Source organism: Mesoplodon mirus (genome assembly GCF_964341445.2).
Source record: "Mesoplodon mirus genome assembly, chromosome: 5".
Lineage (NCBI taxonomy): Eukaryota > Metazoa > Chordata > Mammalia > Artiodactyla > Ziphiidae > Mesoplodon > Mesoplodon mirus.
In genome coordinates, this window is record NC_138980.1 from 46,798,322 (window position 1) to 46,813,478 (window position 15,157).

The window sequence follows — 15,157 nt, forward strand, 5'->3', positions numbered from 1 at the left end:
GCAGTGCCGCCTGTTAAAATTAGAAGCAGCTCTCACATCTGGCTATGATTGAAAAGAAGCCAGGCACTGGAGCTTGCAAGAACCAGACAAAAAATAATTGAGGCAGTGACAGACGTCAGGCCTGATGCATGGGGTTCCAGCTCTCCTGCGTCACTCCAGTATCTCTTTGTCCCTCTCCAGGTGGCCCCCACTGCTGAGGAAAAGTGATGGATTTCCCAGTCTCCCTGGACTCCTACCAGCGAGTACGTCTTCCCAGCAGTCTCTCCTTCCTCACTCACCTCCTCCTCCTGCTTCAGCCCGGGGAGATGCACTCAGGTAACCTGTCTAATCTGCAGCCCAGACAGCCAGGACGTGAGCACCTCAGCTTCTGCCCACCCCTTCTGCAGGTGATCCCAGGGCTGAGATCTTGTAGCCTGGTACCAGGCTGTGCCAGGGGCTAAAATATAAGATTTCCATACCAGTTGTTAAAGAGCCACCACCCCCAAACACCATCCAGCCCCACAGTGCTCCCCCACCATCCCTGCAGCCACCCACAGCTCCACAGCTCACAAGCATGGCAGAAGGCATAGCAGCAGGGTGCCAGGAGATTCTTATTGGTCTGTGCTTAGGCTGAACCAGTTGGAAAATATTTTTAACTCCTCTCCTGCATATAAGCCATAGCTTTTGAACGGCAGGGAGGATCCTAATCTTACCATCTCTCATGAAGGAAGCAACTAACAGAGAGTGTAAACTAGTTACGCAAATACAATTCCCTAATTCCCTGAGCTGGAAACCAGGGATACCAAGGTGACTAGGCACAGCCCAGATCCTCAGTCTTTCAAGGCAGGGGGACAGACATGATATACATGGCTGTCCAGCTGTGTGACCAGAGCTGCAAGAGAAATGTACCCAAGGATTTGGGAGCACAACTAAGAGACCAGTTTGTTTTTTCCAGAAAGCCATGAAGGGCCATAGAAAAGAGGTATTATTTGAGTAGAGCCTTGCAGGATGCACATTCTCCAGGAAGATGACAGATGGAGAGTAAACTGAGGCAGGCTGTGCCCAGAAGAGGGCCAGGCGTCAGGCATGGGGGCAGGGACAGCTGGAGAAACCTGGAGAGGGAAGCTGGTAGGGATGGTATCAGGGCTACACCCGGTGGGCAATAAGGGTTCTCAAATGGAGTGAAGAAAGGTGCCCCCATGCTATATGGGCAAAGTGAAGGATGGGAGAGATTCATAAAGGAAGAATTTAGGGTGGGATTAAGCTGAGCTTTGAACGAAGGAAAGGAGGTGTACAGAAGCCAGAAAAAAGAATGAAGTCATGCTGGGTAGAGAGGCACTGCAGCAGGAATAGCAACTCTTGTGGAAATTGCAGAAAACAGGGAGTAGAGAAGCCATACCGAGACATCACTGCAGAGAACAATCAAATGAAAGATCCAGATAAATTAAAATCTTGAAAGCAGGATTTGGCCTTAGATAGGAAAACCCATGAAACAAGGAGCACCCCTAGATTACTTTAATACCCTTTGTTATTACAGAAGCTGTCCATGTGCATTATAAAATGTTAGAAAATCAGACAAAGCAAAAATAAGAAAACATCCATTCCCACCAGGCAGAACTTATCACTATCAATAATTTGGTCTATTTCCCTTGAGATCTTTTATTCTGCACATTTATGCAAATATGTCAAATTTTTAATCAAATAAGAGGATAGTGTACATATGGTTTTGAGACTTGCTTTTTTTTTTTTTGCCAAAGATTCCATTTAATTTAATTCCCTGGCCATATTTACATAACTGTCCCCAAAATAATATTTGCATTTGGTAGGTTCAAACCAGCTACCAGTCCAGCACCACACATTTGTATCTGGTTGTAATGTTCCTTGTGTATTTTTTAATGTGGCACACTCAACTTTTTCATGACAATTACTTGTTCAAGCAACCGGACCGGTCATCCTGTAGAGTGTCTCACCTTTGTCATTTGAATGGTTTACTGCAAAAAAAACATATTTGAGGAGTGCTGATTTGGGCCATTGTCTGGGTTCTCGTCCTAGAGGAGGTCAGAGTGGTAGGCCATGGGGAACCCATTCTGGCACACGTCGGGGATGAGGTGGAATTCTCGTGCCATCTGTCGCCGTACCGGGACGCCGAGCACATGGAGATCCGCTGGTTCCGGAGCCAGGCCTCAGACGTGGTGCACCTGTACCGGGAACGGCAGGAGTTCTATGGACAGCAGATGGCGCAGTTCCAGAACAGGACCAAACTCGTCACGGACGAGATCGCTGATGGCAGCGTGACCCTGAGGCTCCACCCCGTGGTCCCCGCCGACGAGGGTCCATACGGGTGCCGCTTCCTCTCCAGCGACTTCACTGGGGAAGCAGTCTGGGAGCTGGAGGTGGCAGGTGCGTGACCAGGTCAAGCCCCAACAGAGAGGAGAAAATGGTCCATTTGGAAACAGGTCAAGAGTAGATAGAAAAGAACAGAGAAAGGGAAAATATCTCTAATTTTTTAAAAAAAGTATTAAAAAGAAAGATTCATTAGAAAATGAACAAAAAAATGCACACAAAAAAGATACACAAATGGCCCTGAAACATAAGAAAAGATGATTACTTTTACTCATAGTGAGAAAAAGGCAAATTAAAGCTACAGAGATACAATTTTTTTACCCGTCAGATTGGCAAACATTCAATATTTGGATCACACACTCTTGGTGGAGGTGTAGGGAAGCAGGCCCCCTCCTTTATATTAATTAATTAATTTATTTATTTATTTTTGGCTGCATTGGATCTTCCTTGCTGCGCGTGGGCTTTCTCTAGCTGCGGGGAGTGGGGGCTACTCTTCGTAGTGGTGTGCGGGCTTCTCATTGCAGTGGCTTCTCTTGTTGCGGAGCACGGGCTCTAGGCGCGCAGGCTTCAGTAGTTGTGGCACGTGGGCTTCAGTAGTTGTGGCACGCAAGCTCTAGAGCACAGACTCAGTAGTTGTGGCGCATGGGCTTAGTTGCTCCGCAACATGTGGGATCTTCCTGGACCAGGGCTCGAACCCGTGTCCCCTGAACTGGCAGGCGGATTCTTAACCACTGTGCCACCAGGGAAGTCCCCACCTACCTTCTTGATGGAGTTCAAAGTCCTGCAGCTCCAGGTCAGGGGGATTAGGCAATGGCTAACAGGACTGCCTGTGTATCTACCCTTTGAACAGCAATTCTACCTCTAGGAGTTGACCCTGAAGATACACCTCCCACAGCTCCAGTATGAAAAAAGGCATATGTATAAGTTTACATTGTACAACAGTGGAAACTCCCTAAATGTCCAAGCACAGATGCTGAGCGTGGTCTATCACACTATGCAGCTAAAAAAATGAGAAAGAGCTCTAAGCTGATGTGAAGTGATTTATGTGATGTTTTTAAGAGAAAAAAGGAAGACGCAAAAGAGGTTCTATAGCATGTTAGCTTTTGTGTAAGAAAGGAGGAGAAACATGGCACAAAAGAAACAAGGATAAACTAGAAGCTAATGAAATTGGTTACTTAAAGGAGGAGAGGGTGCAATGGGATGGAAAGGATGGAGAAATGCCTGGGTTTTTTTTTTTTTTTTTTTTTTTTTTGGTGGTACGTGGGCCTCTCACTATTGTGGCCTCTCCCGCTGTGGAGCACAGGCTCCAGACACACAGGCTCAGTGGCCATGGCTCACGGGCCCAGCCACTCTGCGGCATGTGGGATCTTCCCGGACCGGGGCACGAACCCGTGTCCCCTGCATCGGCAGGCGGACTCTCAACCACTGCGCCACCAGGGAAGCCCGCCTGGGGCTTTTTTGATCTACTGTTTTTTACAGTATTGATGTTTAAACCATCTTAATGTTTTGCATATTCAAAATATAAAGCTAGCTTACTTGGATAGAGAGATAAAGAAGTATATATAACAAAGCCACTTGAGTGCCAGTGGGATTCAAGAGAGAGAAAAGACAATCTATTGAAATTTGGGGTGGGATTACTCTTCATTCTAGGGGGACTGTCCCTTGCATTATATGACTAAATATCAGTAGCCCTTCCCTATTTTCAAATGCCCTTCAGAGGTAGTGCTGTCCCCACATGCCACCGGTGATTTAGCCTGTCATTTATAGTCCACTGGTGGAGGGCTGCAAGCCCACAAATGTGTTAAGCGCAGTCACAGTCATGATGCCTTATGGTGACTGCAGATGGTGAATGGTGGCATGAACTTCACATACAACTTCTGGGAAGGAGCCTGATCTTTCCCACTCTTCCTGCCTCTCTCAGGGCTGGGCTCGGACCCTCACATCTCCCTTGAGGGCTTCAAGCAGGGAGGCATTCAACTAAGGTGCAGCTCCAGTGGCTGGTACCCCAAGCCACAGTCTCAGTGGAGAGACCATCAGGGACGATGCCTGCCTCCAGAGACTGAAGTCATCGTCAAGGATGCCCAAGGCCTGTTCAGTCTGGAAACCTCTGTGGTCGTCCAAGGGGGGGCCCACAGCAACGTGTCCTGCTCCATCCAGAACCCCCTCCTGGGCCAGAAGAAAGAGTTCGTGGTCCAGATAGCAGGTCAGTGGGTGCCAGCGCACCCTCATCTTCCTAGTCTTCAAGTTCTCCATGTCCATTATCCCAAACACCATCTATTAGGACACAATGGCCCTGGAGCCTGGCTGTGTATGGGGTGGGTTAAACCTGACACCTTGAAAGTCAGCCATAATATCAGGAACCTAATGAGTGTACAACTGACAACCCAAACAGTAATTGGGGGAGGCCCCAGAAAGCCAACGTTATGAACCAAAGACCAGGCACTAAAATCCAGAAACTCTAGTTATTAGAGGGCATCATGAGAGCCCATGTGTTCCTAATTTTATCCCTCAAACAATATTTATTGATCACCCACAATGGTCCCCAAACCCTTGGCCTCAGGTCCACATTCCAGCGGGGGAAACAGATACACAAAAGGGTAAATTACAGCACATGTTAGAAGATGTTATCTGAGACAGAGAAACATGAAGCAGGGAAGCATGCTAAGGCGGGGTGGAGTGTATATATGGATTTAAAAGTGGTGGATCAGGGAAGAAGACCAGTTAGGCACTGAGTTCAAAGGAAGACCATTATCTAGGATCACAGTTTTATTGTGAGGCGCCCATTTGAAGGATTTAACGTTCATGGCTCTAATTGTTTTAAGTCTTGAGGATAAACCCAACCTATGGGCCATGTTTCACATGGTCCAAATCAATAGTTATATTATCATAACAGAAAGAAATCTCACCCTTATAAGCGATAACTTGTCCTCAGGTAAGAGGACTTGATAAGCACCATGTGTCACACATAGTTCACCCGAAATTTACCTGGTAATTGGGTAAGGAGTAACATCTGTGTTAGCTAATTGTCTTTATCCAAAGGAGAAATAAGATATCTCTTATCTCTATGACAAGCATGTAATTACAACTTGGAGCCAGGTACCTAAGTGAAACTCCCAGCAGACCTGGAGATAAGGGTACTTTCTCCTTGATGTTTCCATTTCAAAGAGATGGCTCTAGCTCCTTAAGAAAAACATTCCTGGGTTTTAAAATGGGCAAGGGGCTTATTTACCTTTCAGAAAGATTTGTATACATCTTGAGGGGATAGAGAAAGAATCGACAAATTTTCTAAAGGAAATACTCTAAGAGAAGGGAAAGGGGAATCTCCCTCCATTTTTGCACCAGGGGAAATCCAGTTTTTAAATTTGTGTTTAACCTTGACAAAGGGTGTGGGTCACATGGATATCTGCAAGGAGGCCATTCAGGTAGAGGCCATTCAAGTGCAAAGGTCCTGAGATGGAAATGTGTGTAGCTATCTGAGGAGCTGGAAAGATGCAGGAGAGGCTGGAGATTGCAGGTCAGGGAGGCACAGGACCCTGAGCTCTTTAACCCCTAAGTCAGTGCTTCAAAAACACCTGTGGTGAAGGACGAATCCTTTGTAGCTCAACACTTTTAACCAAGACAATATAAATGCACTGCTAGAAAAATAAAATTAGAAACCGAAAGAACACATTATGCCTAATGAAATAAGCCAGACACAAAAGGACAAATATTGTATGATTCTCTTTATATGAGGTACCCAGAATAGTCAATTCATAGAGAGGGAAAGTAGAATAGATGTTACCAGGGGCTGGGGTGTGGGGGGAATGGGGAGTTAGTGTTTAATGGGTATAGAGTCTCAGTTTGGGAAGATGAAAAAAGTTCTGGTGGTGATGGTTGCACAACAATGTTAATATACTTAATGCTGCTGACCTATAAGCTTAAAATGGTTAAGATAGTAAATTTTATGTTGTGTATACTTTACTATGATAAAAAAGTTAAAGACCACTGAGATAAAAGCACCAATTTCTTATTATCTTCAACAGACACAAAATTATTCTATTAAATTGCCACAAGAGTTACTAAAGGGTTGCTCTCTATCTTGCATTCATTTCTTTACTGTCCAGCCACTGTCCTTGAGAACCCTGCGCCACATTCTGCCTCTGGGCAGATCCTCCCTAGGACGCCTGGAGAGGGAAGAGAAGAAGTGTCAGTCAGCCCCACAAAGCTTTGCTAACAGTTCTTCCAAAGGTGTGATGAGAAGTAGAAGCCAGGTGTTTGCAAGAAGCGGGAGATGACGTGTGGATTCGTCAGAGTGGTAGAGGGCAGTTATTCACTGGGTTTCATGTATCAACACCTTGGATTGTCATGCCCCTAGATGTAAAGCAAGAGTAGGAAAAAGTAGAGGGCGGTCAGGGCTGTGGTCACAGAGGTTCTAAGCTGGAGGGCTGGGCAGAGCCCATCAGCGCCTTCCTTTCCCATCCTTCAGTTTACAGTGTCTTCCTCTGCGCTGAGCAAGTTCAAGTTCGCCGCTGGTCCTCTGATGCCACCTCTCTCTAGAGCACTGCAGACTGGTTCTCAGGCCCGTTTTACAGAGGGCTATGCTGGGGCCCAGGAAGCGGCAACCAGGCACTGGGAAGGTTTTCCAGCACGCAGTGTCTAGACTAGGCTTCTCACTTAATGTTTAGCGAAAAACAAATCGAGACAACTCCATGTGGGGTGTTTTCCAGACGTATTTTTACCCGGAACCTCTCCCTGGAAGAGAGCTTTCCTCGGGACTCTGATGGGACCGCTGATCCTCCTGGCTCTCCTCCCGACGCTGGCGCTGTACTTCTTCCGGAAGCAACGGAGGTCCCAAGGTACCAGGCAGGCTGGGGGCTGCCCTCCTGGAGGTGGCTTTTGCCCAGTGGTGGAGGCGGCCATAGCGGGGCACTGCTGAGGGGCCATCCTGCGGAGGCAGGGCTGGCATGGGTCGTGGAAACAGGCAGGGGAGCGCGCACGCTCACGTCTGCTCCCCTTTTTTCTTCCTTGCAGAAAAGCTGAAGAAGCAGGTGGAGAAGGACAAAGGTAAGCAGAGGGAAAGACGCGCTCTTCGCGCGCATCCCTGACTCGCAGAAGTGGGGACGCTGGGTGAAGAAGACGAGTAGGTCACAGCGCGGGGGTTAGGAGAGGGCAGAGACGGGGGTGGGCGGGGGGCGTGGCAGAGGTTTTCTTCCACTTCTCCTGCCTCGGAGCCTGCGCCTCCCTCGAGTCCAGCTCAAACTGGTTCTCCAGAGCACATAGGGTTCCAAGTCTGTGCACTTTGGAGATGCAAGGCCTCAGTGATCCATGGAGATTTTCCTCTTTTCTTCGTTTTCTTTCCCCAGGGAAACTCACAGAAGAGCTGGGTAAGTTCTGGGTGCCATGCCCACAGTGCTGGCTGTGGGCTAGGGGGTTAACCCCGGTGCACGGTGGAAGCAGGGGTTCAGTGATTTTAGGCGCCCTTTGGAGAGCAATGGATGGCAGCGCTCTCATTCGAAATCCATCCCTCTAAGCCTCCCGCCTTGACCCTCCGAAACCGATTTGTGTGCACCTGCCAAGGAAACCTGACCTAAGACCCTCTGGAAAGACTGCCAGGCCCTCTCCTGCAAAGTGTACAATTCAGTTACAATTCCACTGAAAAAGGTCTACTCCCTCTGGTTCATCTTCCTAGGACAACCTCTTTTTAATGCAAATGTCACTGGGAAGGAAGCCATCTTTAATTTGCACCAAAGTGAAAGCAATTTATCAAATCCACTTTTCTTCCCAGGGGGACTCAGCACCTTGAAACCGTGTTGGGGGAGGAGGGAAGGGTGAATCCAAAGGAAGAGGGGATAGAGGAGAGGGGAAGGTCACCATGGGTGGGGGAAGACCTTGAGAACCACCTTGTCTGCCCCAGTAAAACACCAGACAAAATAGTAAAGTTGAAGCTTGTCTTGCAGTCTACCTAGTCATGGAGGGGAAAACAAACAAACAAAAAAGGCAATCAACCAAACAACAAAAAGAGCCACAATAAGTCATTAACATCATAGGCCGAATTAGTGTATATTGTTGCCTTTCCCAGTCTTATTCTTAAAAAAGGACAAAGATTAGAGAAATCAGAGGAATGCGTTTCTAGTGGCAAAATATCAGAGTTTTGGTATCTGGCCTGGGGAAATAATTGAGTGTGATGTCCTCCTAGTTCTTTAAATAATGTACCCAGTAAGTGACCCTGAGGCTCCTGCAGGGTGTGCTCAGTGCCTGGACTTACACAGGACTTCCTCCCCAGGAAAAGCTTGTATTACAGGGCAAGTGAGCAGTAGCCTCTCCAAACCAGACCAGAAACCTTGAAAGAGGTCCCTCAGTATCAAGAGCAGTTTTCCCTTCCCAGCGCTGTGCAGATTTCTGCCTTAGAGCAAAGAATAGGATGAGGTGTAAGAATCCTGCAGATGAGTGATGCAGCATCTAGGATGGGGTCAGGGTGAGCAGCGGTTTAAGACTAAGAAACCTCTTCCCAGTGGCCTAACTGCCTTGGGAAGGTGGTTCCACTCATCCAAAGGCTGATGTTTTCTCTGTGTGTTCTGCTTACAGGGAAACTTCAAGCGGAGCTGGGTAAGTGACCCCCCCCTTAGAACTATTTCTTGTTGTCCACCTTGTAGCATCTGGTTATCCGTGTATGTTCTTCTTATCTCCCAACCAGGTGTGATGGCCAGGCTGGAACTCTGCTGGCTGTGTGGGTGGCAGGAGAAAGGGGAGAGGAGCAGGGGTGGGTGCAAAGTTTGACGTGTGAACAAGGAAGCTGCAGGGACCTGGTGTTCTAATTCTGTTTTTCCTTGGCTGCTTCAGACTGGAGAAGGGCTGAAGGCCAGGCTGGTGAGTGAAGCCTGTTTTCCTCCCACTGTCCACGTCACATCTCAGCATCCCAGTCACCTGCTCTGACTAACCAACTATGCTTCATTCTGGTTTATTCCATAGCTACACACATGTATTAATCTATGTTGCTTGGTACAGGTTATATTTGAGCTTTACTTTTATATTTATTTTTATATTGTCCTGAAGTGTAAGCATATGGTAAATCATTGGTGCCAATCCTGGTTGCACATCAGAATCACCTAGATTCCTGGTGTCCCCCCTCAAAGACCATCACTCCTGGTGAGAGTTACCTTATATGTAAATATAAGGCATGTTACCTTATATGTAATAATTTCTCCTTGTACCTTCCTCCATTTCCCCCTGTAAAACAAACAGTCTAATGTGTATCTTTATTTTGTATGTATTCTTGCAAGAGGTGAATTTCTGTTTTGGGCACGTGCGTGCACTTCAGTTTCTGTAAAGACATTTACAGTCTCATGCTGCTCCTTGCTTTTCTCACTCATTGCTGTGTTTTAATATCCATCCCTGCTGCTGCATGTAAATCTAGTCTGTATCTCCTTGCTGCAGGGCACTCCACTGGAGCTAGCCACCCACCTGGAGTAGACATCCAGCCTGCTTCTAACTCGATACACCACAAACAATGCTGAATAAATATCTGAAAACGTGTTGCCTTCTGGCTGTGTGTGGAGGTTTCTCTGGGATGTATACCCAAGAGGGGAACTGCTGGCCCATGGGGGATGTGTCACTAAGTGGGATAGAAGGATCTCCTGAAGGTAGCACCATCATCCTTCACGCAGTGCATGGAGGCTCCATGTGCCCACATCCCGTGTGAGCCAGCTTTCTAAGTTTACCAGTCAATGGGGATAAGTAATTGTTCTTTTGGTTTGCACTCCTCTGGACACTAAGAAGTTTGAGCATCTCTTTATATGCTAGCTGGCTTTTTGGGCTTCCTCTTCTGAAAATTGACAGTGTTCCTGTCCTTTGCCTATTTTCCATATGGCATTGCTATCTTTTTCTTGTTGATTCACAAGACAGGGCTGGTGTCAGTGCTGGAGGATGGAGCCTTTTGGTTTGCAGGCATCCTTCATGCAATATTATTATTATAGAATATGATATATACACATAGGATATTAATCCCTCATTGTTATTATACATTGTGAATTCCTTCTTCTCTTCTGTCACCTGCTATTAGCTTTGTCCAGTGGTGCCCCTTATTGAAAAGAAATAACCAGGGCTTCCCTGGTGGTGCAGTGGCTGAGAGTCTGCCTGCCGATGCAGGGGACGTGGGTTCGTGTCCCGGTCCGGGAAGATCCCACGTGCTGCAGAGCGGCTGGGCCTGTGAGCCATGGCCTCTGGGCCTGCGCGTCCGGAGCCTGTGCTCCTCAGCGGGAGAGGCCACAATAGTGAGAGGCCCGCGTACCGCAAAAAAAAAAAAAAAGAAAGAAAAGAAAAAAAATAACCAATTTTGATAAAAGCTAATTCATCACATTTTTACCTTAATGCTTGTGTTTTTGAAGTTTTGTTGAAGAAGATCTTCCTTACATTTAGGTCACAAAGACAGTCTCTTACATTTTCTTCTATTCACTGTATATGTGTTATGTGCAGGTTTTTAATACATCTGAAATTCACCATTTTATGTGGTATTAGACAAGAATCCAGCAATTTTTCTCCGAATTAAGAGTCAGTTTTCCCAATGCCACCTACTACACCATCCATGGTTTCCCCATTGATTTGGGTATCACCTTTAGTGCATATTCAGTTCCCATGTCTTCATGGGTCTGTCTTTTGGTCACATATTACTTGGGCTTTTAAAGTACCTGAAAGCGCAAGTCCTCCTCCATTTCCCCTTCCTTTTTAAAGTTAACGGACCTTTTTAAAATATAAATTTTAGGATACATTTATGAAGTTTCTAAAAAAATCCAAAAGTAGTTTTACATGGGATTGCTTTGAATTTATAGATAAATTTAGGGAGAATTGACACCTTTATCGAATTGAGTTATTCTATGCAAGAGTTCTATATTTTTAAAGATCTACTGGTTATTCTGTTGCAAAATCAGGGTTGCAAGGCCTTGCTGTAAATTTATGGAGCTCTGAAAATGTCTTCTATTGCTTTTGCATTTTGTGACTAAGGTGCTCTCTTTGTTGTAAAATAGAAGAAGATAAAACAAAACAGAAATCCACACAGAATGGCTCATGGTAAGAAAGAGGGCAAGACAGGGTGTCCAGAGGATGTCTCAGGACAGGAGCCAAGCTCAGCTGGGCCTCCTGGAGACTAAGCCAGTCAGAGATTGAAGCTTCATTTCCATCCTTTAAGGTATCCCAGTTGCTTGTATTGGTTCTCTTTGCCCACATACTCTGTCATCCCACTGTTCCCAGCACAACTTCAGCCTGTACACAGCTTTGGTACAAGCCAGTACTGACACCAGCCCCCCACCCAATCCCAAATTCCCGGGAAGATGCCGTGGTGGACCCAGGCCAGTCTGGATCCAAGCCAGCTATCATGGTGGGAATGAGGTTACTTAGTTTGTAGGCATCCCTTTTGCATCTTGAGCCTCCCTCAAGGTTCTAGGGTTACTGACTCAGATCTCTGATCCTCTTTTTCCCCTCTGTTTGGTTTCAGAGTGGACAGCAGCCCAACAACATGCAGGTAACTGAAGCCAAGGAACTGTGCCTTGTGAATTAGGCTGGCTGGATCTTAAGTAGAAGGGAGGTATCCAGAACTGAGATTAGAGGAAGGGTCTGTCCAGGAGCCAAGTATGGAGCCCACATACAGGCACACAAGCTCACGTATAAAACACATAATATGACACATAGGCCTGCACACATACATGCTCGCATGCATTAATGTGATTGCACTCACACATGCTCCCACACGCACATAGCTTTCTGGGTTTTACTAGGTTTGTTTCCATCTGGCAGAAAGGTTGCTACTGGGGCCTCTTTGCAGGAGAGAATACAGAGTTTGTAAGGAATCTCCCACATCATCTGACAGAGGGTTCCTATCCATCAAATAGGTGTGGTTTTTTGGGGGGGATGGGGTGTTAGAGTGCAGGGTACTGGACTAGATGATCTCAGAGGTCCCCTACAGTTTTAAAATCCTAAAATTGCTGTAAAAGAGTCCCAGAGCTCACTAGTGATTTCATGGTCACACAGGGTGGTGAAAGCAGCCGGGACAGAATCAGCCCTAAGCTCCTTCCCGTTGATCAGGTCTTGGGGAAAGTGAGCCCACCTCTAGCCCCACAAACCTACCTCATTTGCTCTCTCTGCTCTGCATGGCACCATGGAATTCAAGAACCTTCCGGTTCAGGGTTCAGGAAAGAAATGGGATTCCTCTAATCATTTTCAAAAACTAGGAAGTGACTTTCATGCCCCTTCAGTACCAGGGTGGTGGGAAGGGGGTTGCAGGAGAGGGGGTGACTATTCCACTGATTGGTCCATCAGGATAACTAGAGGGTTTGCCTGTCGGGGGAGGGGACAGGTGTGGGAGTAGGGGCAGAACCGTCCTTCACCTGCACTAAACATATGCCTCTGCGCAGTGGATGTGACCCTGGATCCTGGCTCCGCCCACCCCAGCCTGGAGGTCTCCGAGGATGGCAAGAGCGTGTCCTCCCGCAGGATGGCGCCAGACTCAGCGGCCGCTGACCCGCAGCGGTTCTCCGAGCAGATGTGCGTTCTAAGCCGGGAGCGCTTCTCCACGGGCCGCCACTACTGGGAGGTGCACGTGGGCCGCCGCAGCCGCTGGTTCCTAGGGGCGTGCCTGGCAGCGGTGCCGCGCGCAGGGCAGGCGCGCCTGAGCCCGGCGGGTGGCTACTGGGTGATGGGGCTGTGGAACGGCTGCGAGTACTTCGTGCTGGACCCGCACCGCGTCGCGCTCACCATGCGCGTGCCACCCCGGTGCGTGGGCATCTTTCTGGACTGCGAGGCGGGAAAGCTGTCCTTCTTCAATGTATCCAATGGCTCCCACATCTTCACCTTCACGGACACCTTCTCTGGGACACTCTGCGCGTATTTCAGGCCTAGAGCCCATGACGGAAGCGAACACCCAGATCCACTTACCATCTGCCCATTGCCAGTTAGAGAGAAACGCGTCCCCGAAGAGGAGGACAATGACACCTGGTTACAACCCTATGAGCCCTCGGACCCCGCCCTGGCCATGTGATGAGGCGCCCTCGTGGCCACAGGACTGGGTCCTGGGCGGCTTCCTGGATACCCAGTCAGTGCTTTGCTCTGCCGCTTCCTCTAGACGGAACAAATACACTGACCCCAGTGTATGAACCAAAACGCAAGCAAAGGCTTAAAAGGCTCAGTATAGCAGAAATGGGAAAAAGGGAGACCTTTGCCTATGTATCAATAGATGTGTATGTGTACACGTATGAATATGATTTTCTTTGAAAAAAAAAAGGCAATTCCAAAGCTTATTTGTGCGTGTTGTAGGTTTGAGCTGATGAGTAGAAATATATTCATGTTGCTGCTAGTCAGGGTGTTCACTGTGGAAGACATGAAAGAAACTGGAATGGGGGGGAAAGAGGAGAAACTTCACTGGATAAAATTAGAGGTATCAGTTAACTTGTGTATTTTAATAGTTTTGTATATATTTTCTAGCTCTAGAAAGATCTAGAAACAATGACACTTCATAAGCAGTGAGTTCACTTAAGGCTCAGATCCTAGTTTTCACTGTCAATTCCCACTAAAATGAACTTGGAGAAATGGTGGGTTCCAGGGCTGGAGCAGAGAAAGTACAGGTAAATCTGGAACATCTTTTGCTGTAATGTACAAACATGCTCAAAAACTGACGGGGGGCTTCCCTGGCGGCACAGTGGTTAAGAATCCGCCTGCCAATGCAGGGGACACGAGTTTGAGCCCTGGTCCAGGAAGATCCCACGTGTCGCGGAGCAACTAAGCTCATGTGCCACAACTACTGAGTCTGCGCTCTAGAGCCCACGAGCCACAACTACTGAAGCCCACGTGCCTAGAGCCCGTGCTCCACAACAAGAGAAGCCACCACAATGAGAAGCCCGCGCACTGCAACAAAGAGTAGACCCCACTCACCGCAACTAGAGAAAGCCCACACACAGCACCGAAGACCCATTGTAGCCAAAAGTAAATAAATAAAAATTTTTTAAATGTCAAAAAACTGATGGGAACATAACAAAAAGATATAGGAGCTAGGTCGAAGAGGCTCCACTGACCAATCATGGGACAATTTGAACATTAAAATGGATAATGACAAGAATTGCTCAACAAGGGGTTGATCAAAGAAAAAAATTCACTAAGTGTGCTGTCTCTTCAGCCAGAGAAAAGAAATACAAAAACAACAACAAACGAAAAACAGAAGCAAAAGGAAAGAATGAAAGAATAATTGTGAACTCATGGTTTTTACTATGTAATAGATGAAACACACATATGATATATAGATGGATAGATAGATTAGATAGATAGATGATAGATAGATAGGTAGTGTGTGCACATACATATAGTTCCTAGCTCTGTCTGCTTTGAGGGCTTAGAAACAATAACACCCCTGTACCACTGAGCACACCTTGCACCCAGAACTTAGTTTTTAGTACTACTTACCAATGAAAGGAACCAAGGCTCCTTGGAGAAATGGTGGACTACAGGGCTGGGGCAGGGAAAATATAAGAAGGGTGTGATGTTCTGATTTATACTAGGAAATATTTATTTGGTCTTCAACCTAGATTTTAGAACAGAGCTCTTAAACTCTTGGAATTTCTAAGTGATAAGAGTGATAAGGGTGTCTTTCGATATTCATAACAAGCCCCTTTCAACCACACCCGATAATGAGATAACTTTTGGAAAGCCAGTAAGGATGGGGCTGGTTGCCAGGGGAACCAACTGTGTGACCAGAGGGTTGGAACTAACCCCCGCCCACGCACCCCCCTCCACCGCTGGGAGGGGAAAGGGGCTGGAGATTGAGTTCAGTCATCAAGGGCCAATGATTTAACCAGTCATGCCTATGTGATGAAGCCTT

The 15,157-nt window shown here is 47.2% G+C and overlaps 1 protein-coding gene across 1 annotated transcript; it reads left to right on the top strand.

Annotated features, from left to right (window-relative positions):
* Positions 1-203: 203 nt before the first annotated feature.
* Positions 204-13,327, top strand: BTNL9 (butyrophilin like 9; the record flags this gene model as incomplete). Its single annotated transcript, XM_082620864.1, has 10 exons — positions 204-315; positions 2,032-2,379; positions 4,244-4,525; positions 7,029-7,157; positions 7,333-7,365; positions 7,665-7,685; positions 8,887-8,907; positions 9,142-9,168; positions 11,789-11,815; positions 12,705-13,327. The coding sequence occupies exons 1-10, from the start codon at positions 207-209 to the stop codon at positions 13,325-13,327; spliced, it is 1,620 nt and encodes a 539-aa protein (XP_082476990.1). The 5' UTR covers positions 204-206.
* Between the last annotated feature and the right edge of the window lie 1,830 nt (positions 13,328-15,157).